The sequence below is a fragment of the Lissotriton vulgaris genome, unplaced genomic scaffold, assembly GCF_964263255.1.
Source record: "Lissotriton vulgaris unplaced genomic scaffold, aLisVul1.2 SCAFFOLD_1922, whole genome shotgun sequence".
NCBI lineage: Eukaryota > Metazoa > Chordata > Amphibia > Caudata > Salamandridae > Lissotriton > Lissotriton vulgaris.
This window is the reverse complement of record NW_028250986.1, coordinates 83,913-107,540: the sequence shown is the minus strand read 5'-3', so window position 1 is coordinate 107,540 and position 23,628 is coordinate 83,913. Positions and strand designations below refer to the sequence as shown.

At 49.8% G+C, this 23,628-nt stretch overlaps 1 protein-coding gene across 1 annotated transcript in view; it reads left to right on the top strand.

Moving 5' to 3' along the window:
• LOC147663068 (putative sodium-coupled neutral amino acid transporter 8) overlaps positions 1–23,628 on the top strand; it is a gene marked incomplete at its 3' end in the record, with an annotated part of 197,625 nt that overhangs the window by 110,051 nt on the left and 63,946 nt on the right. The window contains exons 4-5 of the mRNA XM_086950706.1: positions 11,023–11,127; positions 22,804–22,861. Coding sequence (XP_086806832.1) covers positions 11,023–11,127; positions 22,804–22,861 — 163 coding nt within the window. The remainder of the gene's footprint in view (positions 1–11,022; positions 11,128–22,803; positions 22,862–23,628) is intronic.

Genomic DNA, 23,628 nt, shown 5'->3' with positions numbered 1-23,628 from the left:
ATTACACATACCGTACACTGAATTGGATAGAAGAAAAATGTGGATGACTCAACAGACTAACGGATTAATTTAATTTTTATTCATTTTTGAGCTTGTAAAGTGCACTGCTACCCGCAGGTTTCCTGGCGCTGTATAAGGCTGGGGAACCTGTCCTGGCTTTCCCTGTGAGATGATCCCTATTGGGCACCCGCAAGGTGAAACCAGGCATCCCCGGCGTTGATGGGGCCGTTTGTGGAGATTAAGCAAGCTATTGCCCAGAGTTGCTGAGTGGAACCCATGGTTAGAGTGGCACCGAAGGCGAGGTTTATCGAGCCCGCTGACATTGGTCCAACACCCTGCCGCGTCGGGAATTTAACCCTGGTCCCGGGCCGACCTCTGCTTCTGGCTCTGCCGCCTCTAACCAGTGAGCCACACTACCCCACTGCAACGGATAGCAAGGGCTTGCTGAAAGCCCTCTGTACGAAAGAATATAACGTATGTAATTTTTATAAAATCAGGAGGTCTTGATTAGCCTAAACAGAGCATCGTTTAGACATTCTATAGCAAAGAGGCAGATTGGTGAAAAGACATTACTGTTGTGCCCTCAACCTTTTTTTGGGACTTTTGCCCCCTTCCAATTCAGCACACAGTGTGGCTGCACTAGTCACCCCACCCTAAAGCCGGCCCTGGACTACACTACATTTTTGGTGGAAGTTCTCCACTGAAAAGCATTCCTGGATTATTGCATGATGTCAGTGTTTGGCCAAAAGTCTCCACTATCCCCCAGTAGGAAGGTTTCCCATTTCTAGCTCTTTGGCATTAACTATCAATTGGATCTCCCGTTCACTGCAAAAACTCCTTGCCATAAGATTGCAACCACTGGCCTCATGGTAATGCTTTCAGTAGACTCCCGCGGCGCAATTAAATTGGAATCACTGAATTGCTGTTTTAGGAATTTTAGTTTTTGATCGAAATAAGTTAAATTGGCTTGTTGAACCTTGGATCAACAGTAATCTAATCTGTGACACATTCCAGGTTTTTTGGGTTTTTTTTAAATTGTATTTTTACATAGTTCGAATTTGGCCCCAGGACACTGGCAATCTTTACAAGAGAACCAGAGTTGATGTGTTTTTGGGTTTGGCGACATTGCGATTTGCCCAGAATCACAGGATGTTGAGGCAGGATTAGTACCTGGTTCCTAGTCCCAAGGCCTGTAGCTCTAGTCGATTGAGAGGGGTGCCCTCCCTCCAGTCTCTCAGCATTGTCCTGAAGGACTCGGTTGGAAACCCTCCCTCCCCTCCCATGCCCAAAATGGCGCTGCTTCTTGCAAATACCCAAGTCTAGCCCATCGCAGAGGGTTACCCGGAGCTTTTGAGAGTGCAGAGCTCGATTACAAGCAGGCCTGTTGTCTGGCGTCGATGCTCTTTTGTTCAATGCACTCTTTTCCATCTCCGATATCCAGGTCTCCAGCTACTTCTATCGAAGAAAAGGGGTCCAGCTCCCGGGCCTCCGCTGCGTCACTTCCAACCATTTGTTTATGTTCCTCCACTGCGCATAATGATGCAGGCCATTAATCGTGTAATTTAGATAAATAAATCAGCTCGCGTTATTCGCGGAGTGCGGCAGGCTCCCTAATGCACCGGTTTGTTCTGGCCCCATGAATATAAATGCCGCTTGTTACTGCGAATTTGATTAAAATGAATTTCTCTCAGATGATAATTACATTTGCCATTTACCGATGGTGGTTGCTAAGTCATTAATTATAGCGGTGCGAGTTCCATCATTCGGGAACCTCATCTTTTATTACCGAAGGATAAGAAACTGGGACTCTAGCGCCGAAGTGTGCACTTATTAGCCACTGTCTGGAAACCCGCTTCACGTTCTGTGAGAGGGTTTCAGTTGTCGCATAAAAATGCTGCAGCCATCACTGTTCACATAATGTATTGATGAAGCTGTTGTCCATTTTAAATATTTAAGAGATCGTATATGCAAATACTTAAACAGGCACACGGAGGGATATAGGGACTCTCTTTAAAGGAGTCACCCAGTGTAGAAAATAATCTCTTTACCCAGGTCCTACGTCTCTTAACGCCACCAACAAATGGCAGTACAGAATGGTCCTTTGATGTTGTCTGTCTGGGTTTTGAGACCTAGTGTGACGTCATTCGCTACGGATGGCAAAATGGCTGCAGCAGTAGTTTGGCAGCAGGACTGTCTGCATGTATGTGGTACTTCTATAACTCAATCCGAGCTGAAAGGCAGACAGAAGTGTCAAATGAACGAGTGAGGTATAGTAGCTGGTCTGTGGACTGTTAATGCATTGTGATGTCGCATATTTCAAAGAGTGCAGCCTCAACTCTTTCCTAAGTTGGAGCAGCATTGGTGTGGTCTTGATGGACATGGGGATGTTATCCCACATTGAGGGTATAGATGGAGAAGACCTGCTGTCTTTTTTTTTTTTTCTTTTTTCCTCTTCTTAGCCTGCAGTCTGATGCTGTAGGTGTGCTGGGAACCACCACAGATAGTGAGCTTGTCTCCAAGTTAAGCAAGAGTGCTGGCCGCGATGCCTTTGTAAATGATGCAATTGGTTTCGAAGATGATGAAGGCTGGTAAAGAGAGCCAATGGCGTTCCATCAGAATGGGGTTGATGTGACCATGTTTTCAGTCCCTGGTTGAGCCATTTGGAGGCGTGGTGGAAGGCAGTAATGGGTGCTAGTGTGGAGTCTGAGTCCATGGAGAAGGGTGTTCCCACGATCCAGATGTGATGGTATGACCGCTTGAACAACAGGAAGATATGGCTTCACTCTCTTTAGAAAAGAGAGCTGGTACCCAGCCGTCTGGCATTTTTTATTTTTTGGCTTAGTTTATAACTGCTGATACACTTTTGCTCTCTACCCTCATTTATAATTCATTCTAGGCACTATGGGGCTGATTAGGACGGCGGGTAGACTGCCACCCACAGGCTGTTGGTGGCACTCTCCCCATCATCATAAGCAGCTTTTCCGCCTGCCAGATGATGGCAGGCGGTGTGCAGGTGGGCAGAAAGCCTGACCGCCACGCATCGGATGGGCTCTTTGAGCCCGCCGGTGCTGCGGAGGGCCTCCCAATCCCTAGAATGGTGGCGGTACCGACCAGGCACTGCCGTAGGGATTAGAATGGTCCCTCCCTGCCAGCCTTTCCTTGGCGGTTCACCCGCCATGGAAAAGCAGGTGAGGATTGACATTGGGGCCCGTAGTGGGCCCTCCTTCACCCTTGGATGTTTTCTTTGGGCGTGGAGGGCAACTGATTCATGTACCAAGTGACAGTCACTGCATGGTGCCTGTCACGTACTACAGGGATTTGTACAAGGATCCCTTTTTAGGTCGGAGGCCTAAAAGGCTGCGCTTGCGCAGACTTAGGCTGGAGATTTAATGACTCTGAGTGCGCTGTAGGTTCCGCCTCCCTGCCCTCTCTCTCCTTCATTGGCTGGCTTCCTAAACGGAGGCCAGCCATTGGAGGAGAGATGCATCACTTCAAACAAGCCCCGTCTTTTTCGGATTTGGGGGCGTGATTTTTTGCATTCTTTAGCCCTGTGACGTTGCCCATCACTCAGGGCGCAAAACCACGCCCCCAATCCAAAAAATTTCAGAGCTGCCGGACGCCATTTTGCTGCTCGAGCAGCGTCTAGTGAGGACATGAGGTAAGCCTGTTTGTGGCGTTCTTAGTCTGTTTATGCCGTTTTTATTGTTTCCAAATCTCGCTTTTACTATCTGTGCAGTATTGTAATCCCTGTTGCAGCTTGCCCCAGTTCGTCTTCCTGATGTGTGAACGGACACGGACATCACGGGGCTGGGTTTTGCAAGCACAACGTTTCTTTCACGAGGCGGGTTTCCACTCCCAGCTTAGCAGAAGGTTTAAAACAAAGAATGTGCAGTTGCCGTGTATTTGCAGGCAGAAGTTCCCCCTTGAAGCAGACCTCGCCTCCAATTCGGGAACCCCTGCAATCCCAGAATCCTGCCTTAGTTTCTTCCAGACCCGTGTGGAGCAGCCATAGGTATCCTGCATTCAGAGGTACGTTCTCATTCTACGTTTGGTGTGCACCTCTCCACCCATCTCTTGCCAGCCCGTCCTTGCTCCCCCCACGTTATTCCTTTGCCACTCCACCCTGCGTGCTGCAGTCGGTTCCTTCAAGTGCCCCGAGCGCCACCCGTCCGCCCCGTGGAAGACATGCCTCCACTGTCCTGTCCAGCCATACCCTGTGCTGCCGGCCCCATCCCTGCACCCAAACACTCAGCTGAGACCCCAGCCATCTGTAACCAGCCAACCCTACCCGTGCGCCCCTCCGGTCTTCCCGTGTGCCCGCCCATGCCATACTTCGCACCTGATCTCCTTTTCATCGCCCCCCTCCCCTCCGCTGCTATTGATGTTGTGTTGAGCCCCGTGGCACCTCTGCCCCCCTTCTGACGCGCGCCACTGTCCCGCCAGACGCCGCCTCGTCCTGTACTTATTTTATCGAAACCTTTGTTACCCTTCATTGCGAGCCCCCACCCCCCACCCCCCCATCGGGGCAAAGTCGGGAGTGGATCTGCTCCATGTCAGCTATGCGATGTCCTTCTGCCCGAGTGAGTGAGCCAAGAGACCTCCACCGTCAGCCAGCGCCGCCAGACCAGCTACCTGCATTCATCGCATGCCTCCCATCCCCCCTTGCATCTATACCGCCCGAACACAAACCACTACCAGCCCCTGTTCAACCCCACCGTCCTGTGCCAGCGGGAAACACCCATCGCAACGAAGTGATCGCTTCGCGAACACAATACAACGCAATTAACACATCGCAGTAACGTTTACATCGCATGCCATAGCAACGCTTCGACGTTTACATCGAAAGGCATTGCAACGTAAGCAACAACAACGCAATTTGCAAACTTGCGCGATGTAACCATGTTGATTGTCAATCAAACTTGGTCCGTTTACTTTTTGAAAGTCATAACATGTGACTACAACTTGAAGTGAAACCCGTCATAAAATGTCAAGCCCGTTTAGACCGTTTATATTTGTGGAGTCATAAAATGTCAATGTCAAGCCCATGTTAATGTCGAAGCCTGTTTCAATTTTGCAATCGCATGTTGAATGTCACTCAAACTAGGAACGTTTACATTTGGAAAGTCTTAAAATGTCAAGGCGTCGGCCGCGATGCCACTCAAACTGGAAGCTTGTTCAGCGCGATGTAATAAATAAAAACGTGGAAGTTTACATTTTACATTTTCAAAGTCATACGCGCGATGCCAGTCAAACATGCAGCTAGGTGAGATAAAAACGTGGGAATCATAAAAAGTGAAAAGCTTGAAGCTTGATGAGCGCAATATAATCATGTGGAAAGTCATACATGTCAAGCCCGTTTCTATCTTGAAATCGCAATGTAATCACCGTGATGTCACTCACACTTGTACCTTGATGGAATAAAAACGTTGAATAGGGGGGGTGGATGAATGATGAATGGGTGGATTGATGTAGGTTCCAAAAGGTGGGTGGATGAATGAAGAATGAGTGGATGGATGGATTAAAGTAGGCATGTAAGGGTGGATGGATGATAGGGTTGATGGGTGAAGAATGGGTGGATGGATGTAGGTGCAAAAAATGTGAGTGGATGAACGTGTGTGTAATAGAAATACCAATAACAAACGATAATGTCAGAAAATGTCTATGAACGTATCCATTAATTTGTAAGTTTGCCTCATAAAGCATTCAAGGGCTGGGTCAGCTCCCCGGGTCTCAGGATATTATGGTCGCCCCTCCAAGCCAAGGTCTACTCGGGAGTTTTGCACGTTCTTATATTCTATATTTTCCATTCTTAATTTTCATTGTTGTACGTTTTTATCGTGGACTGAAATCTTCTCATTCCATCAAATAATTCACGTGATCTGAAATGTATATTCAAATATAGGCAACTGTTCATACCACGAATAATATCACAAAGCGGCACTTATACGACATTAATTAGCCTTTAATCGGTGTCACAGGGCATATCATAGGCTGCTCCTGACTGGACCGCTAGCATCCTTTTTAAAAACAAAAGAAAGGAACTGGAGAGCTTCACATGAGCACCAGTTACATTACACATTCATTTTTTGGTAGGAACAAGGAGACGTGCTTTGCCCAGAATAACAGGATCCCGAGAGGTCGCCGAGACTCGAACCTGGTTTCCCACCTCCAAACTCGGCAGCTCTGCCCATTAGCCCACATCTTCATCCATATCTTTAGCAACACATACCACTAGGAGAAGGATGAAGTGGTTTTGCCACAATCACAAGAATATATTTTAGGAGCTGCAAGCGGGAGGAATGCTCTAGTGCAAACTAGCAACTAAGAAGAGGACATGCATTTTTAAATTAACTAATTAAGCACTGCCATCACCAACTCTCTATCACAAAACAAGTATCCCACACACTATGACTCACACACTCACTCTGCCACAGTCTCACGCACTTTTATACCCCCCCCCCCCCGCCCATACGTTTTTTCCCAAATTTTATGGTAGCATTTTGATAATGCAGTAATTTCTAGTGCACAATATATTGCCATAGTGCCCAGGAGGGGTGGGGGGGGGAGTGGTGGGGGGGTGGGGTCGTGGGTGCACGGCATTAGAGAGGCGGGATCAGGCATTCCGCCAAAAGAATGCAAAAACTGGGGTAGGACAACACAAATCGCATTGTAAAGGAGTGCGATTTCGGAGCCTGCGGAGTAAAGTACTAACCCATACACAGGGCTTGAAGTGGGCCGGGTCTTAAGGGGTCTGAGCACCAGCAGTTTTTTTCTGGGGGCCTCGAAACGGGTCTCTATCGGGCTCTGTTTTGAGCCCTGACACAGGCAGCCCGTTTTTTTTCAAGGACTGCAATGACCGCTGTTTGCTGTCACTGCAGTCCGGAAAAAAGTGCCATGGCGCAAAACAAAGCCTGATAGAGACCCGTTTCGAGACAGCAGCAGGCACATGGATGTGCGCTGCTCACACTGCTCACTTCTCAGTACTAGAGAAGTTACAGCATGACGTCATGCCAGGGGAGCGTTGTGGGGGAAGGGAAATCCTTTAAGAGTCATTTTCTTTCTGGATGTCCCTTCTCTTTCTGAAACTCAGGAGCAGCAACATTGTGGTAGGGTCACCAAGGATTTAATTGGAAGCTTTGTCAATATTATATACAAGTTATAGTTGCAGCTTATTTATCGTCTGCAAGTAATAACCATTGACAAAGCCAATATTACTTACTTATTGTAGGTATGATGCTCCTTGTATCAAATATCTGGATGCAATGACGGAAACAGCAAATTACAAGTTGGGCGGCACACTATGCTAAGCACAGATTGTTTGCGTAAGTGATTTAAAGCCACGCCCCTAATTACACTGGGCACGCCCCTTTGAGAGACCCCCCAGTTTTTTCATCCCACTTAAAGCCCTGCCCATACACATGAACGCATTTGCGAGGCAACAACATCGTATGTATGTTACAGGCCTTATTTCTGTGTGTTTTGGGAATCGAATGGTGCAAGACTGTTTATTAGATGCAAGTGTCCCTTTGTTTTCATATCTGGGTATCTGGGATGTAGGCGTCTGACCTTCCTACTACAAACCGTTTGTGGGCGTGATCGTGAAAGCATGAACTGGCTCCGCTGATGGAGCTCCCTCCTAAATATGAGTATCTAAGTAGATATTGGAGAATTTAAAATATCTCTGGCAGGATATTTTGCAGAGTTACCGCAGTGGGGTTGGTTCGGTGTAGTCCTCTTAGATGCGCCGTAATGGAAAACTAATTCATGTGCAGCCAGCGCATTTCAAGCGTAGACCATTGAAACATTGCCCCCTTTCAGCCACCGAAGAATCTGGAAAATGTCGGATTTTGGCACCTTCGGAGCGTCATTTATTAAAGGACCGAGAAGGCTGCGCTTGCGCAGTCTCCGGGAGGAGATTTAATGTCCTTTAGTACGATGTTTGACCTGCCTCTCTCCTCCGTCTCTGTTCTATTGGCTGGCTTCCTAAACGGAGACCAGCCATTTAAGGAGAGGGGCATCACTCTAATAAAGCCCCGTCTCTTTCGGATTCGGGGGCGTAAGTTTTGCTGTTCTTTCGGCAGTGACGTCATCCGTCACTCAGAACGCCAAAACACGCCCCCGAATCCGAAAATTTTCGGAGTTGCGGACGCTGTTTTTTTTTTGCATCGTGGATCCTGCTGCCGCTCCAGAGTCTCTGCGTCTGTGCCGTTTTTCTTGACTCTGCCACCCTGTTTGTGCATCCAGATCTCTTGCCCCCCCCCTTCGGCCCGCAGCTCTCCTTCCTCCTGCTCTCGCCCCCCCGCCCCCACCTCGAGGCTTAATGAGGAGGGCCTAGCCATATGGTCATTACATATATCTATCAGTGATGGCATTATGCCTTTTAGTTATCAGAAGCTTGGATCATAAGTGGCTCTGTCTGTGTGTGGCTCTGTCTGTGTGTGGCTCTGTCTGTGTGTGGCTGTCTGTGTGGCTCTGTCTGTGTGGTTCTGTGTGTGTGTGGCTCTGTGTGGATAGCTTTTTTGTAGGTGGCTCTATGTGTGGGTGGCTCTGTCTGTGAGGGTGGCTGTGTAGGTGGCTCTATGTGAATGACTCTGTGTGGGTGGCTCTTTATATGTGTGTGGGTGGCTTTGTGCGTGTGGCTCTGTGTGGGTGTAAATGCAATAGGTCATGCATTTGCGAGCGATTAAGCTATTGGCATTGTAAATGACAATGCCATTTATTTAACGATTAAACTATTGGCATTGTAAATGACAATGCCATTTATTTATGATAAAAAAAAATCGTGAGCAATGCCAATAGCTCTAGCTTTAATAATGCCGAGACCATTGCATTGTAAATGCTTGTTTCCATTGCGGTGGGTGCTGCAGCGGAAAACCTGTACAATGTGACCACCACCATGGCAGTCTCATTGTAATTTGGCCTGTGGGACCAGACACTGTCGGGCGGTCCCCATTTCCTTTAGGGTGGCAGGCGGCCATCCTAAACAGGCCCCAAGTTATTTGAACCTGAGAATTTTGCCTAATCCAAATTTGGTGTTGCTTGAACAGAAGATTCGGCTTGATTAAACTTACCACCTAAAATGCTTTCTTTCTCTCCATTACTCTATAATGTTTATTTTTTGTGGCTGACCAGTTGTGAGTCATTAAATCTTGGTCTTAGGGTGATATGTTGTTACTAGGGTGTATCCGTGATTGGAGCCATAACTTACCACTGCTGCCCCCAGCCTCTGATGCTAATGCACTCCAGTGGAATAATCTAGTTACTCCATTTGAATGCTTGACTTCAATGGTATAGAGTAGGAGAGTAGCCAGGATTCCTTCAGGAGCAGGTAGGGGGCTTGGATCTCAGATTGTGGCTCAAGTTTCTGCACTCCAGCATGATGCCCATTTACAGCGAAACCTTTCAATCTCCTGAAAAGTATTAGAGGTTTTTTTATTTATTTATAGGAAGCAAATTGGGGCAGATGAGAGGAAAGCACACACATGAAACAGACTGCTCTAGTGTCTTTTGAGACAGAGGACACCCCAAAAACAGTAACAGTGTTTTCTGGAAAGAAACACCACAGTGCAAGTAGCAAAGGGGCCTATGAACAATGTTATACTTTGGCAGAAGGTTTGCATGTAATACCTGGGACTTACTTCAAAGGAGGGAAACCGAATGCCAAACCACTTATTTGTGATTATCTGTCTGGTTGCTGAAAATCCAGCTTTGTTCTATCAGACGCCTGTCTCTGAGTTTCTTCAGGGTACAGAGGCTGCCTAAAACTGGGTTTTAGTGTTCGATGTGGAAGAACACTAGGATTACCATAGTACACTTCCCTCGCCCATCCCCAGCCCTCCGAGTTCAACTTTTTTGTGGCTGAAGAGTTTGCCATATTGAAAATACCCATAGTGAGTAGGACAAGCCCCAGTAACGTTTATCCCTTTTGATTACGGCGTTCCCATCTCTCTCCTGTTGATATAATTTAATAGGCTAAATAGGAGCTCGAAGCTACTACAAAGTAGCCTATATTGCATCCAAAGCTCATGTTACATGCTCTCTCAGGCAACTTGCTGCTAGAGATTGGGCCTTCAACAAAACAGACTCAAACACCTCTTGAGAAATGCACCCCGGATATGGAACCTTATTCCTTAAACTTTTAAGAAGGAACTACTGCTCAATCACTATTTATCTCCTGAGCAGCCGTCCACACGAGTCCTGCGTGGGCCAACTGTATGAAAAATTGACATCACTGTTGTCCAACTAAACTCTCTCCCTCAAGTATACTTAATCATTTTTATGTGAATGTTTTGTTTACATTTTGCTTGTATATATCATATTTTGTGTAAAACTATGCTACTGATATTTTTAAAGCACAGTAAATTCTGTTGGTCTAGTTTGCACTATATATATTTTTTAATAAATACAGTAGCTGAAGCATTTTCTTTAGTTTGAAGTCTCGCACTATTTTATACTATACGTTTTGTGCATAAAAATGTAGAAGTTAACTGAAATCCTTTCTGTTTCATTGGAAATTGGGGACTTGCACATTTTACCTGTTTTCTAGTATCCATTTTGATTTTCATCCATGTATTGAAGTATTTCTTGTGGAAGTGGTTACAGTGGTCAGCTGTCTTTATTTTTTTGCTCTCCACCAAATGTACCTGGAACCAGGGCCCATAATTTGGATGAGGTGTGGGCTACAAACCTGGACATAATTTGTGTGAAGTCGGGTCGCAGCTGTGATCTCTCGCTTGCTCCCTGCTACTCCTGGCACTCCCTCTGCGACCCCTGTCCTCTGAGGAGGCAAACATTTGCACATTCTACCTCACCAGCCCCAGTTCAGCATGCAGATGGTAGATTTCACTACTGCTTTTAATCTAGATTGTGGCCATTTGCCCCACTTGTTTTTGAACCAGAGGCGTAGCGGGGTATCTAGAATGCACTTTTTGTACAAACAATCTGGGAGTGAATTTATTGACAATAGAGCTCAACATCAATTGTTCCGCTCGACCTCTGACCACCACTACCTTTTGCTTTTAGCATTCTAGGTACCTTCTCGGCTTGCTATTTGGCGGTGGTTGTTGTGATCAAATATTACCTAATGAACGAGCACCCAGTCTTCCGGGACCACCATAATTCCTCAAGGTAGGTCTCTTCTCAACAGGCTTGTCTTGTACTTTTGTTATAGTGTGTTAATTGCAAGATGTATTAATTAATGATCTGATCAGAGGGCTATAACATTATTACTCCTAAAAGATGATTTTTCAGACTTCTGAATGAATATACTATTCTGGAAGTCTTGTTGGTATTCTCACAGGATTTGAAACTGTAAAGGGAGCCCTCAAATTATTCTAAGTGGTCCCAACTCTGTTTTTATGAAGCTCCTCCCATCACACATCTGGGGGAGGTCTGCTTTTAGGTGAGTGTCATTTTTCTCTCCATATTTTACACATGGACCTCAATTAGAGGTGTTCTTGGGAAACCACTGCTATCCCTGGCTTGCTCTTTGGTGCCTGTGGCGACAACGTAGTTGTCAGCGTCTGTCGACATGAAGGCAGTACCAGGACCAGAATGGAAAAGAGGAATCTTTAAGCAGCCTTAGCTTATGGTAGTTTGCTTTTTTCTTCCCTTCCTTATACCCTCAAGTGCAAATACGGTGCTGGTGTGGGGGTAGGGATGGGGCTAGTCAGACGTGCGATTGTATTTATGTTGCAGTTTTTATAAAGCCCTGCATACTATCTTCTTGTAGCTCTGACCTATTTGTGTCAGAGTGCATATGGGGGAGAGTGCAATGATGAAGTCTTCTGGTCTGAATCCAGGTCCAATTAGATGGAGATGCCATGTCCAGGCCTCACTAGATTCAGCTGCATCCTTTGGGGGCTTGATTTAGTCTCTGGCATCTCTAATCTCTGGTCAAAGGGTGCAGTCTGCCACTCCTGCTGTCCAGTGCATTTTGCTGAATTACTGCCTATGCTTTTTCGCATTTGAGCTGTTGCAACCAATAATATTAGGGCCACCCATTCTCATTTTGTACTTTTTACTGCAATTTAAATGTATTTGAATGTTGGTTGTACGCATCCCAGAAAAGAAAAAATAACCAATGTAGACGAGTAAGAAATTGACTGCCCACCGCAACCTAAAGAGATTTTGGCCAATATTACTATTCATATATTTTGTGAAATTTATGACCTGGCCTATAAGCGGCAGCCTCCTTGATGGTAATCTCGTGTTTTGCGCCTAAAAACACTAAAGGTGATGGGAGGAGTGCCTGCAATTTGCCTAACGACTGCCAATCGCTCTGGGTGGCATCCCACCCCATTGTTCTTTTATCTACCATGCCACCTCAGATTAGACCCAGCAATATGCAAATCAGTCTTGAGCCTGCACCAAAAGGAACAATGCAGCCAAAACTGCCGACGAGGTCCTCTCTGATCCAGAACATATGCAGTTTTGCCATGATTGGGGCTCCTCAGTCGGGTCGGGTGTAGTTTGGTTCTGCCGTGTTCCTATTGGAGCTTTGTCAAGACTGATTTACATATAGCTGGGTATAATCTGAGGTGGCATGGTGGTCAAAACGACGATGGGTTGGAATGTTACCCCTAGTACTTAGCAGTGGGTAGACAAATTGCAAGCATCCTCCCAGCACCATTTGTGTGTTTCTTATCTCAATCCTAAAACCCAAAGCCCAATATTCTGAAATATGAATAGAAGGAGAACATGATAGGAAAAAGGGCTATTACCAGACCATATGGTCGCTGTAGCTCTTAATGCATTTCCCATTCTAAATGTGTCTCTAGTGCACGGACTTTTGTGAATTGCTGACGTTTCCAAGAGGATGGGATTGGGATGGTTATTATATGGGGAGATTAAAGAACATCAGTAATTGAGACTGGTGTCTAACAGAGGGAGGCAAGGCGTTGTGACCTTTTTGCATAGCTTCTGGGGTCATCCTTGCTAATGGTGTTTGAGGCCCTCAAAATGTAGGCACACCTACAAGCTGAATTTACCGACCGCAGCATAGTTTACCTGTGCTTATTGCTTTGGTGTGGAGCCCAGAGCTGCGTTGCCGTAGTATGCGCTGCAGCGGGCAATGCTTCGTTGGCATATAGTTGTACTGGTAATCCGTGTCTCAGGGAGTACCTGTTTTCCTGCAGAGAAGTACTCCTCCACTAAAAGTATTGCACCCCTGCTGAGAAGTGCTGCTGTTCTCTCTCTCTCTCTCTCTTTCTCTCTCTTTCTCTCTTTCTCTCTCTTTCTTTCTCTCTCTTTCTCTCTTTCTCTCTTTCTCTCTCTCTTTTTCTTTCTTTCTCTTTCTCTCTCTTTCTCTCTCTTTCTCTCTCTCTTTCTCTCTCTCTCTCTCTCTTTCTCTCTCTCTTTCTCTCTCTCTTTCTCTCTCTCTTTTTCATCTCTTTCTCTCTCTCTTTCTCTCTTTCTCTCTTTCTCTCTCTCTCTCTTTCTCTCTCTCTCTCTCTCTCTTTCTCTTTCTCTCTCTTTCTCTCTCTCTTTCTCTCTCTCTCTCTTTCTCTCTCTCTCTCTTTCTCTCTCTCTCTCTCTCTTTCTTTCTTTCTCTCTCTTTCTCTCTCTTTCTCTCTCTCTCTCTCTCTCTCTCTCTCTCTTTCTCTCTCTTTCTCTCTCTTTCTCTCTCTTTCTCTCTCTTCTCTCTCTCTCTCTCTTTCTCTCTTTCTCTCTCTCTCTTTCTCTTTCTCTCTCTCTCTCTTTCTCTCTCTCTCTCTTTCTCCTCTCTCTCTCTTTCTCCTCTCTTTCTCTCTTTCTCTCTTTCTCTCTCTCTCTCTCTCTTTCTCTCTCTCTCTCTTTCTCTCTCTCTCTTTCTCTCTCTCTTTCTCTCTCTCTTTCTCCTCCCAAGTGCCTGACCCTTCCTGCCATTTAAAGTACTGGGAACGGCTGCATTTCTTTTATTTACATTTCCTAAATAGATTGAGGACTTAAGGAACATGAAGAACAGGACAACCTGACCAAGGTTAAGCACAACCAAAACAAAAGTATTTATCAAATTGTTGGACAGGCCCCAGAAGGGGGCTCGCTCCCTCCCCGCATGACAGAGCCAGGACACCGACTCTCCAGAAGCCACCCGTAACCCGTCCCACACGGGACACCTGCCCCCGAACATCTTCATATCACCGGCCTGGGCATCCACCAGCACCATTGCCCGGGCCCAGCCGCCATCTTGGACACTGCACCACGAGGCCGCGTGGCCTCAGCTCAACCCTAACCCTGGGCCTGGCCAGGCCCCGACAATCCCGGCACCACCATCCACCCAGGAGGTGAACGGACCACTTGGCAGGTCAATGGGAGAGAGGAGTGTCGATGGCTCTCCCCCGCCAGGTGTCGATCGCCCCCAGCCTCCCCGGGCGCTGGCTCCCCACCCCCCCCCCCTCCTGCTGGGTGTCTGGACTCCCTCATCCCGGACCTCCCGACCTTCAAGTGCGAGGGTCCGGACATCAAAGGGCGCCAGACCTATAACTGGGGCAGCTCCAGAGCAGGAAGGCAGTTGTATCCTGGAGTCGAGACACCATGAAGAACTCATCCTTGACGGACTGCTGGCGCTGCCGCAGCCCTGCCTTGTGAACTGTCGTCCTGCCCGCTGGCGCTGCCGCGGCCTTCTGCAACCTTCATCCTCGTCGGGACTTGCTGGCGCTGCCGCGGCTCGTTGTAACTACCATCCTCGTCGGGACCTGCTGGCGCTGCCGCGGCCCGTCTGCCTACAACGCTGAGCTCGAGGATTGCGAGCTACCCATCATCTCATCGCAACTGCCAGATTGGTAACAAGACTGTCCCGCTACCCCCTTTTCCCTCCAAGAGACTAAAATCGAGGGGACCCCTGAGTCCTGACCTCCTTGTACCATTCTACCGTACTTCAAGATTGCTTATAAAGAACGTTAAACCTTATCTTTGTGTGGTGTCCATCTGTGGGGGGGAAGTTACTTGTCTGTACGATCGCTGGAGACGGCTCTCCCCGGAGACCTCTCCTCTTGTCCTCGGCCTACCCTCCAGGTCCCGTCTAACATTGGTGGCCAGCGGCGCGATCCGAATCAACGCGTACCGTACAGAGAGTAACTCACCCCACGACTTAAACCACAATGACAACCAAAGAGAGCGGATCCACAGAGAAATTCCAGATGGATAAATTGGAAGAGTACAACCATCGAGAGTTAAAACAGTTTTGCATAGAACTAGGCATTGCTACCACCGGTCTGAGCACGAAAGACGACTTCAAGCACGCCATAGAATCTTGGGCGGAAACCGGGGCCGTCAGACCCCGGGACCAAAACGTCGAAGCCTCAGAAACCAACACCACTTCTCCCGAAGAACGGAGAGCGGGTCTCTCACAGGAAGAGATCCAAGAAAGAGAAAAAAACAGACTCCACGAATTAGTTGGCACGGCTCAAGTTGGACGGAGAGCTAAAACTAGCGGAACAAAAACTGAACTTAGAACACTTACGGCTCCGAGAAGAGCGGGAAGAAAAGCAAAGACCAAGAACTCGAAGAAAAGAGACTGGCGTACGAACACGAGCGCAAGGTAGCTGAAATCGAACTACGAAAACAAAACAAAGAACTAGGGGTGCCCGAGCAACCGCGCACCCCGGGCGCTACGGAACAAAAAGTCCACATTCCCAAAGACGACGTCCGAGAATATTTTCGGAACGACGACATACAACAGTGGTTCAAGGCCTATGAGATCGCCATGACCTCCCACCGGATCGATCGATCGATCGAAGTGACTGGGGAGCCGGTCTGTGGGGGAGGTTCGTCAATGAAGGCCGCGATGCCCTGCTACAGCTCCCGGACCATCAGATGACGTCCTATGATCACATGAAGGCCGCCCTCCTCACTCGATATGGACTCACACCCGAGATGTACCGCCAGAGGTTCCGCGACTGCACCCGGATCCCGGGTACAACTTGGGTGGAATATGTCAACTATTTTAGCAGAGCCTTCGAAGGGTGGATCAAGGGTAGCCGAGTCACCACCTACGAGCAACTCTTCAATCTCATTGTATGGGAGCACCTCTCCAACAACTGCTTCGTCGAGCTCAGGCAGCACCTCCTCGACAGTAAACGGACTGACCCTCGGCAGCTCGCCGCTGAGGCTGACCGTTGGGAGAGCACCCGCGTGGCCCGGAGTGGGCCAATCGAGCAGAACCGAAACAACCAAGGTCACCATCGTCCCCGAGGAGGAGGAGGAGGCCAGGGCCGGGGCAAAGATGCCACCCCAACAGCTCCCGTCAACAACACCCCGCCCCGGCTGGGCGGGGGAACGCTCCGATGCGCCCCGGGTTCCGAGCCAATGTCACGTGCCATCGGTGCCAGCGGGTCGGACACTATGCCAACGACCCGAACTGCCCCAAGAACCAGACTCCCGGGCCCCGCCAGGTCGTGGCCGCCGCCCTAGGAGAAGAACAAGCTTCCGAAGAACATGAAGAATACGAGCAAGAGCAGCCCGAGTGGGAACCTGCCGCCATGGTCCTGGCTTGCCTAGGGGGAAGAGACATGGTCCCGCGGGTCCCCCTACCCGCAAACACCAGAAAATACAGCCAGTGGGTGAACATAAATGGACGCAAGGCTGAAGCCCTGCGTGACACAGGGGCCAGTGTGACGGCCGTCCGCTGTCACCTGGTGACCCCGGAACAAATCCTGCCAAACGTCCTTTGCCCTGTCCGATCAGCTGACAATTCTGAGAGCCTATGTCGGATGGCCTGTGTCCCCTTCGAATGGGGAGAAGTGTCCGGCATGCTGAAAATGACTGTTCGCGATGATGCCCCCGTGGACTGCCTCCTGGGGAACGATCTCGAGAGTTCCCCGTGGGCGGCCGTTGAGAGAAGAGAGCACCTGGGGATGCTGGGCCTCCCCGACTGGGCGTGCGTAACCACCCGTTCCATGGCTGCCCGTGCCATCCCCAGACCCGAAGAGCCCGAATGGCCAGCACCTCCTCCCCCGATCACTCCAGAGGAAGACGCCGGCCGCCCTGACCCCCCAGAACAAGCCCCGGAAGAGCCCGCTCAGCCTCAGGACCTTCCAGACCTGGCTCAGTGGCGTCAAGAGGGGGGGCCCACCCAAGAACAATTTCGGCAGGAGCAAAAGACCTGTCCCTCCCTCGAGGGACTCCGACAGCAAGCCCTCGCCCAGAGCGCGGGAGACACCGCCGGGGCGCACTGGATCTACTGGGACAACGACCTATTGTACAGCGAGCAAACAATTGCAGAATTGGGGGCCAGTCGGGTACTGGTGGTACCCCTCCGTTTCAGAGACTTCCTTTTAAACTTGGCCCACGATGTCCCCCTGGCTGGGCACCTGGGGCAAGATGAAACCTACAACCGCCTGGTGACACACTTTTACTGGCCCAAGATGCGAAATAACGTTTCCAACCACTGCCGGGCCTGCCCCACCTGCCAGGCCAGCGGCAAGAGCGGCCGAAAACTCAAGGCCCCCCTGCAGCCATTCACCGTTGTCACCACCCCGTTCGAACGGGTGGGAATAGACATTGTGGGGCCCCTGGACCCCCGAACAGCACAAGGGCACCGCTTCATCCTGGTCCTGGTGGACCACGCCACCCGTTATCCCGAGGCCATCCCCCTTCGAACAGTGACAGCACCGGTAGTAGGCCGGGCCTTGATGGGGATCTTCTGGCGAGTAGGCTTCCCCCGGGAGGTCGTCAGTGACCGGGGCACGAACTTTATTTCAAAGTATATGAAATCCCTCTGGCAGCAGTGCGGGGTCACCTACCGTTTCACAACCCCCTATCACCCGCAAGGAAACGGACTGGTCGAGCGGTTCAACCGCACCCTCAAGGGAATGATTATGGGGCTGGAGGAGCCCCTACGCCGCCAGTGGGACGTGCTGCTACCGTGCCTCCTCTTCCCCTACCGAGAAGTCCCCCAGAAGTCCCTCGGCTTCAGCCCTTTCGAGCTCCTGTACGGGCACCCTGTCCAAGGGCCCCTCAGCCTAGTGAAAGAAGAATGGGAGATGGCCCCCCTGAAAACCCCTCCGGATGTCTACAAGTACCTCCTGACCCTCCGCAACCAGACCAGGCGATTCAGGGAGATCGCTAAAGCCAACCTAGAGGCCAGTCAGGAGGACATGAAGAAATGGTACGATCAACATGCCTCCTCCATTGAGTTCGAACCTGGACAGCAGGTGTGGGTGATGTCCCCCACCGAACCTTGTGCCTTGCAAGATAAATGGACAGGACCCTTCAAGGTGGTCGAACGCAAGGGCCCTGTCACCTATCTCATCGACATGGAGTCCCCCCGAAACCCCCTCCGGGTCCTCCATGCCAACAGACTCAAACCACACTTTGTGCGCTCGGAGCTCAGCCTCCTGATGGCTACAGACAGTGGGGCGGAAGAAGACTCCGAGCCCCTCCCTGACCTGCTAAGGACCCGGGAGAGAGATGGATCCGTGGACGGGGTCCGACTCTCTGATGCCCTGACCCCGGAGCAGCGCCAAGGCTGTCGGACCCTCCTGTTGCAATTTGCGGACCTATTTTCCCTCACCCCCGGGGTCACCCCCTGGTGCCTTCACGACGTGGATACTGGGGACAGTCCCCCTATCCGACACCGGGCCTATCGAGTCCCGGACCGGGTGCGCGCCTGCATCCAAGAAGAGGTCACTAAAATGCTCGCACTTGGGGTCATCGAGCCCTCAGACAGCCCCTGGGCCAGCCCGGTCGTACTGGTACCCAAGGCGGCCGCCTCGGGCACCACCCCCGAGCTCCGGTTCTGCGTTGACTATCGGGGTCTGAACGCTGTCACCCGAACCGACGCTAATCCTATCCCCCGAGCAGATGAACTGGTCGACCGCATGGGGACTGCCCGCTACCTAAGCATCTTCGACCTGACAGCGGGCTACTGGCAGATCGGCCTCACCCCCAGGGCCCAAGAACGATCCGCTTTCTCCACCCCGGATGGGCACTACCAGTTCACTGTGATGCCCTTCGGTATGAAAAACGCTCCAGCCACTTTTAAAAGACTTGTGAACCAGGTATTGGCAGGCCTCGAAGACTTCAGCGCCGCCTACCTGGACGATATCGCAGTACACAGCCGCCACTGGTCAGACCACCTCTGCCACCTCCGAGGTCCTACAGGCCCTTCAGCGAGCTGGCCTCGCCATCAAGGCCAGCAAATGCCAAATCGGCCAAGGGTCCGTGACCTACCTTGGACACCAAGTGGGGAGCGGTCTGGTGGCCCCTCTCCAACTCAAGATCGCTGCCATCCAGTCCTGGCAGCCCCCCCGTCACCCAAACTGAGGTACGAGCCTTCTTGGGGCTCACCGGGTACTACCGGAGGTTTGTGAAGGACTACGGCAGCATTGTGGGGCCCCTCACGGAACTCACATCCAAAAAGCATCCCAAAACGGTCAACTGGACCCCAGACTGTCAAGCGGCCTTCGAGAAACTGAAGGCCGCCATGTGCACCGCCCCGGTGCTCCAGGCCCCCGACTACAGCCGTGAGTTTATAGTCCAGACCGATGCCTCGGACCATGGCATTGGGGCTGTCCTCTCGCAGCTCAACTCCGAAGGGGTCGATCAGCCAGTGGCCTTCATCAGCCGGCGCCTACTGGCCCGAGAACAGCGCTGGAGTACCATCGAGCGGGAGGCCTTCGCAGTGGTGTGGGCCCTCAAACTCCGGCCCTACCTCTTCGGTACCCACTTCCGGGTACAAACAGACCATCGCCCCCTGCAATGGTTAATGCAGATGCGGGGGGAGAATCCCAAACTGCTGCGATGGTCCATCTCCCTGCAAGGGATGGACTTCACTTTGGAGCATCGCCCTGGTCAAGATCATGCCAATGCGGATGGCCTGTCACGCTTTTTCCGCCTCGACGGAGAGCGTCCCCAAGAGGATGGGTGACTCTCCCCGCCTTCAGCTGGGGGGGGACACATGTTGGACAGGCCCCAGAAGGGGGCTCGCTCCCTCCCCGCATGACAGAGCCAGGACATCGACTCTCCAGAAGCCACCCTCAGAAGCCACCCGTAACCCGTCCCACATGGGACACCTGCCCCCGAACATCTTTATATCACCGGCCTGGGCATCCACCAGCACCATTGCCCGGGCCCAGCCGCCATTTTGGACACTGCACCACGAGGCCGCGTGGCCTCAGCTCGACCCTAACCCTGGGCCTGGCCAGGCCCCGACATCCCGGCACCACCATCCACCCAGGAGGTGAACGGACCACTTGGCAGGTCAATGGGAGAGAGGAGTGTCGATGGCTCTCCCCCGCCAGGTGTCGATCGCCCCCAGCCTCCCCGGGCGCTGGCTCCCCCCCCCTGCTGGGTGTCTGGACTCCCTCATCCCGGACCTCCCGACCTCCAAGTGCGAGGGTCCGGACATCAAAGGGCGCCAGACCTATAACTGGGGCAGCTCCAGAGCAGGAAGGCAGTTGTATCCTGGAGTCGAGAGACACCGTGAAGAACTCATCCTTGACAGACTGCTGGCGCTGCCGCAGCCCTGCCTTGTGAACTGTCGTCCTGCCCGCTGGCGCTGCTGCGGCCTTCTGCAACCTTCATCCTCGTCGGGACCTGCTGGCGCTGCCGCGGACCGTTGCCACCTTCGATCTCATTGGGACCTGCTGGCGCTGCCGCGGCCCGTCTGCCTACAACGCCGAGCTCGAGGATTGCGAGCTACCCATCATCTCATCGCAACTGCCAGATTGGTAACAAGACTGTCCCGCTACCCCCTTTTCCCTCCAAGTGACTAAAATTGAGGGGACCCCTGAGTCCTGACCTCCTTGTACCATTCTACCGTACTTCAAGATTGCTTATAAAGAACGTTAAACCTTATCTTTGTGTGGTGTCCATCTGTGGGGGGGAAGTTACTTGTCTGTACGATCGCTGGAGACGGCTCTCCCCGGAGACCTCTCCTCTTGTCCTCGGCCGACCCCCCAGGTCCCGTCTAACACAAATTTATAATTGTGGTGCTGCACACTCCAAGTGCCTGACCCTTCCTGCCATTTAAAGTACTGGGAGCGGCTGCATTACTTTTATTTACATTTCCTAAATAGATTGAGGACTTAAGGAACATGAAGAACAGGACAACCTGACCAAGGTTAAGCACAACCAAAACAAAAGTATTTATCAAATTTATAATTGTGGTGCTGCACACTCCAAGTGCCTGTTGTCCTAAGGCACAAATCCGAACACTAGACAATAAACGAAAGGTAGGAGGCGCACTTAAAAGGATCAAGGAGGCAATGTTATTATTCAAAAAGTTCTCTTCTTTATTTTGGTAATTATACCAGATAAAACAGCCAACGCGTTTCGTTACAGGACGTAACTTCGTCAGGGCATAGATTCAAAACTTCAAAAAAGGCCCCTAGAGACCCAGTGTGTGGAAGATCATACACGTAAGGTTTTCAAATCCCAAATGTCATGTGCAGGATTAGCAGCAAGACATAATTAAGAAAATCCTAGTCCACTGAAGAGTAATAACGATGTAGCATCGGTATCTGTTTTGTGAGTACTGCTTATCTATGTAGTTAACTAGTTAATCTCCTATCGCTAGGCTCCAAGTAGCGGATAATTTCAGAGGACTCCAAGGTTTTATATAGCACCTTCTAATTGTAAGAGGCATCCAGAATTTCGTCACGGCATTAGCGTCCCTGCATGATAACGGGGATAATCGATTGAGGACTTAAACCTGACTTAGAATTGAGACTCAGTTTGCAGTTTCTTCACATGGCTACCAATATGGCATGAAATAATTGTCAATCAAGAGCCATAAAGCCTAACCAGTGCTTAATTTGTGCTAGTGTTTGCTGGTGTTTGGCACCTCCTTGTGCTCCATCGATACAACCACCCCCCCTCCTTTTCTGCCCTCCCTCTCTCCCATCCATGTCTCCAGCCCTCCTTTCAACCCTCTCATCCCTCCTCCCGATCATTTTTTTCCTTCTCTCCTCTGGTCGCTTTCTCTCCACCTTCCATCCATTTTTTTAAGCCTCCCTGTTCCTGCTGCAATTAACTTCAGGGATCTGGGGAAGGGAAAGAGGTGATAGGAGTGACCCTTGGCTTTCAAAACCAGCCTCCAAGGGTTCCAGCCCACTGGGGAAATGTCCGGCGCATTAAAAGGCCTGTCCAGCCCTGCAGGTTGATGCCCCCCCCCCCCCCCCCGGTCCTCAGTCACAGGATGCAGGTGGTCAGACATCTTCGTGGCCATGGGATCTGGACGCTCACCAATCCGTGGGCTTTTCTGTTTTGATGCAATGAATTATGTGTTTTTGACCCTCTACATTTTGGACAATATTTGAGATACTTTTTTGTTGAGGATCATGCATGACCTTTCCATAGCAACATTTCCCTCTAAATGGCTGTAATTTGGGTCAAATCTATGAGCAGGTAAAGGCCAATAGGTTAATATTTCAGTATTGAAAAGGAGGCAGACCGTCTCTGGGCTTTCAGGAAATTTCATAATGGTTCAATTAAATTTTTTAAAATATTTTGTTGACTCGGTAGCTGGATGAATTCGGTTCTAATATCGTGTTCAAACCTTGGCACACTTTTAAATTCAACCTTGGAGTTATCTTGACTTTCTCATTAAATATTTAACCCCTAAAGAAATTTCAATTTCAACCGATCTAACATTTCTGGGTTAACACTAATGTGTGTGCAAATTACTGGTTCATTACCTCACCCCAAAGTCTCATGTCTGTTAACCATAAAAGCGAATTACCTACACTTGGGTGCCCTCGCAGATCTGACAACTGCTCCTTCTTTGATATGCTGCACACTAGTCCACAGCCAAAGATCAATATGTGCAATATTGCCTTTTCTTCCTAAAGTATCATTGTTCACTTTTTTCCCATCATGCAGTGCTTCTTCCTTGGCTTCCATATTCAGTGTTGTCCCGACAATCTGCTTCGGATTTCAGGTAAATTGCACCTTCCTTTTTTATACAGTGTATTGAATTTTATGCATTAATCCAATTTCTGATACCAGCAATGGCTATGCCAAGGTTTAATTTTTATGTATTTGTGTATTGCAGTATCTCACTTTGCTCAATAGATAGCCATTGGAAAGCCACAGCTTTGCCACTTTACTGCCTTTAGCTGCAAAACCTGTTTTGTCACAACCTTCACCCGAAAGAGTTTTAAAAATGGCCACACATATAAAACTGCAGATCCCTGACTAGGAAACTTGTCCATATTACCCCATATGATGTTAATCAATAAAACGATGGATTTTATTCTCTATGATGAAGGGTGAACTAGGGACTGGGACGGTTTAGGTACTACGTCAGCATCAACACAGTCCCCTCACATCTGTATTTAGAAAAATACTTAGAATATTCATAGTGAGCACACTGGTGATTCGATTGTTTGTCTCCCTAGCACTTTTCAACTCTAAAGGGGGCATGTGTGTGAAGTATAGCTGCATCGGTGACCTCTATCACTTTCTTACAAAAATGAAATATGAGTCTGACTCCAGAAAGGATGTAGCGGCTGGAAGGGAATGGGATATGGTCCGCAACATTCTTCCATCACCTTATGTGAGCTTGATGTAATGCTCTTAGTGGCCAATTGTCTGCCTAGACATGGCTCCCTTGCTCTCTGTACCCACAGGATCCAAGCTATGACATGGCCAAAATCTGTCTGAGATAGGTTGTGTTCCCTTCTGGGACGGTGTTCACCTGGCAGT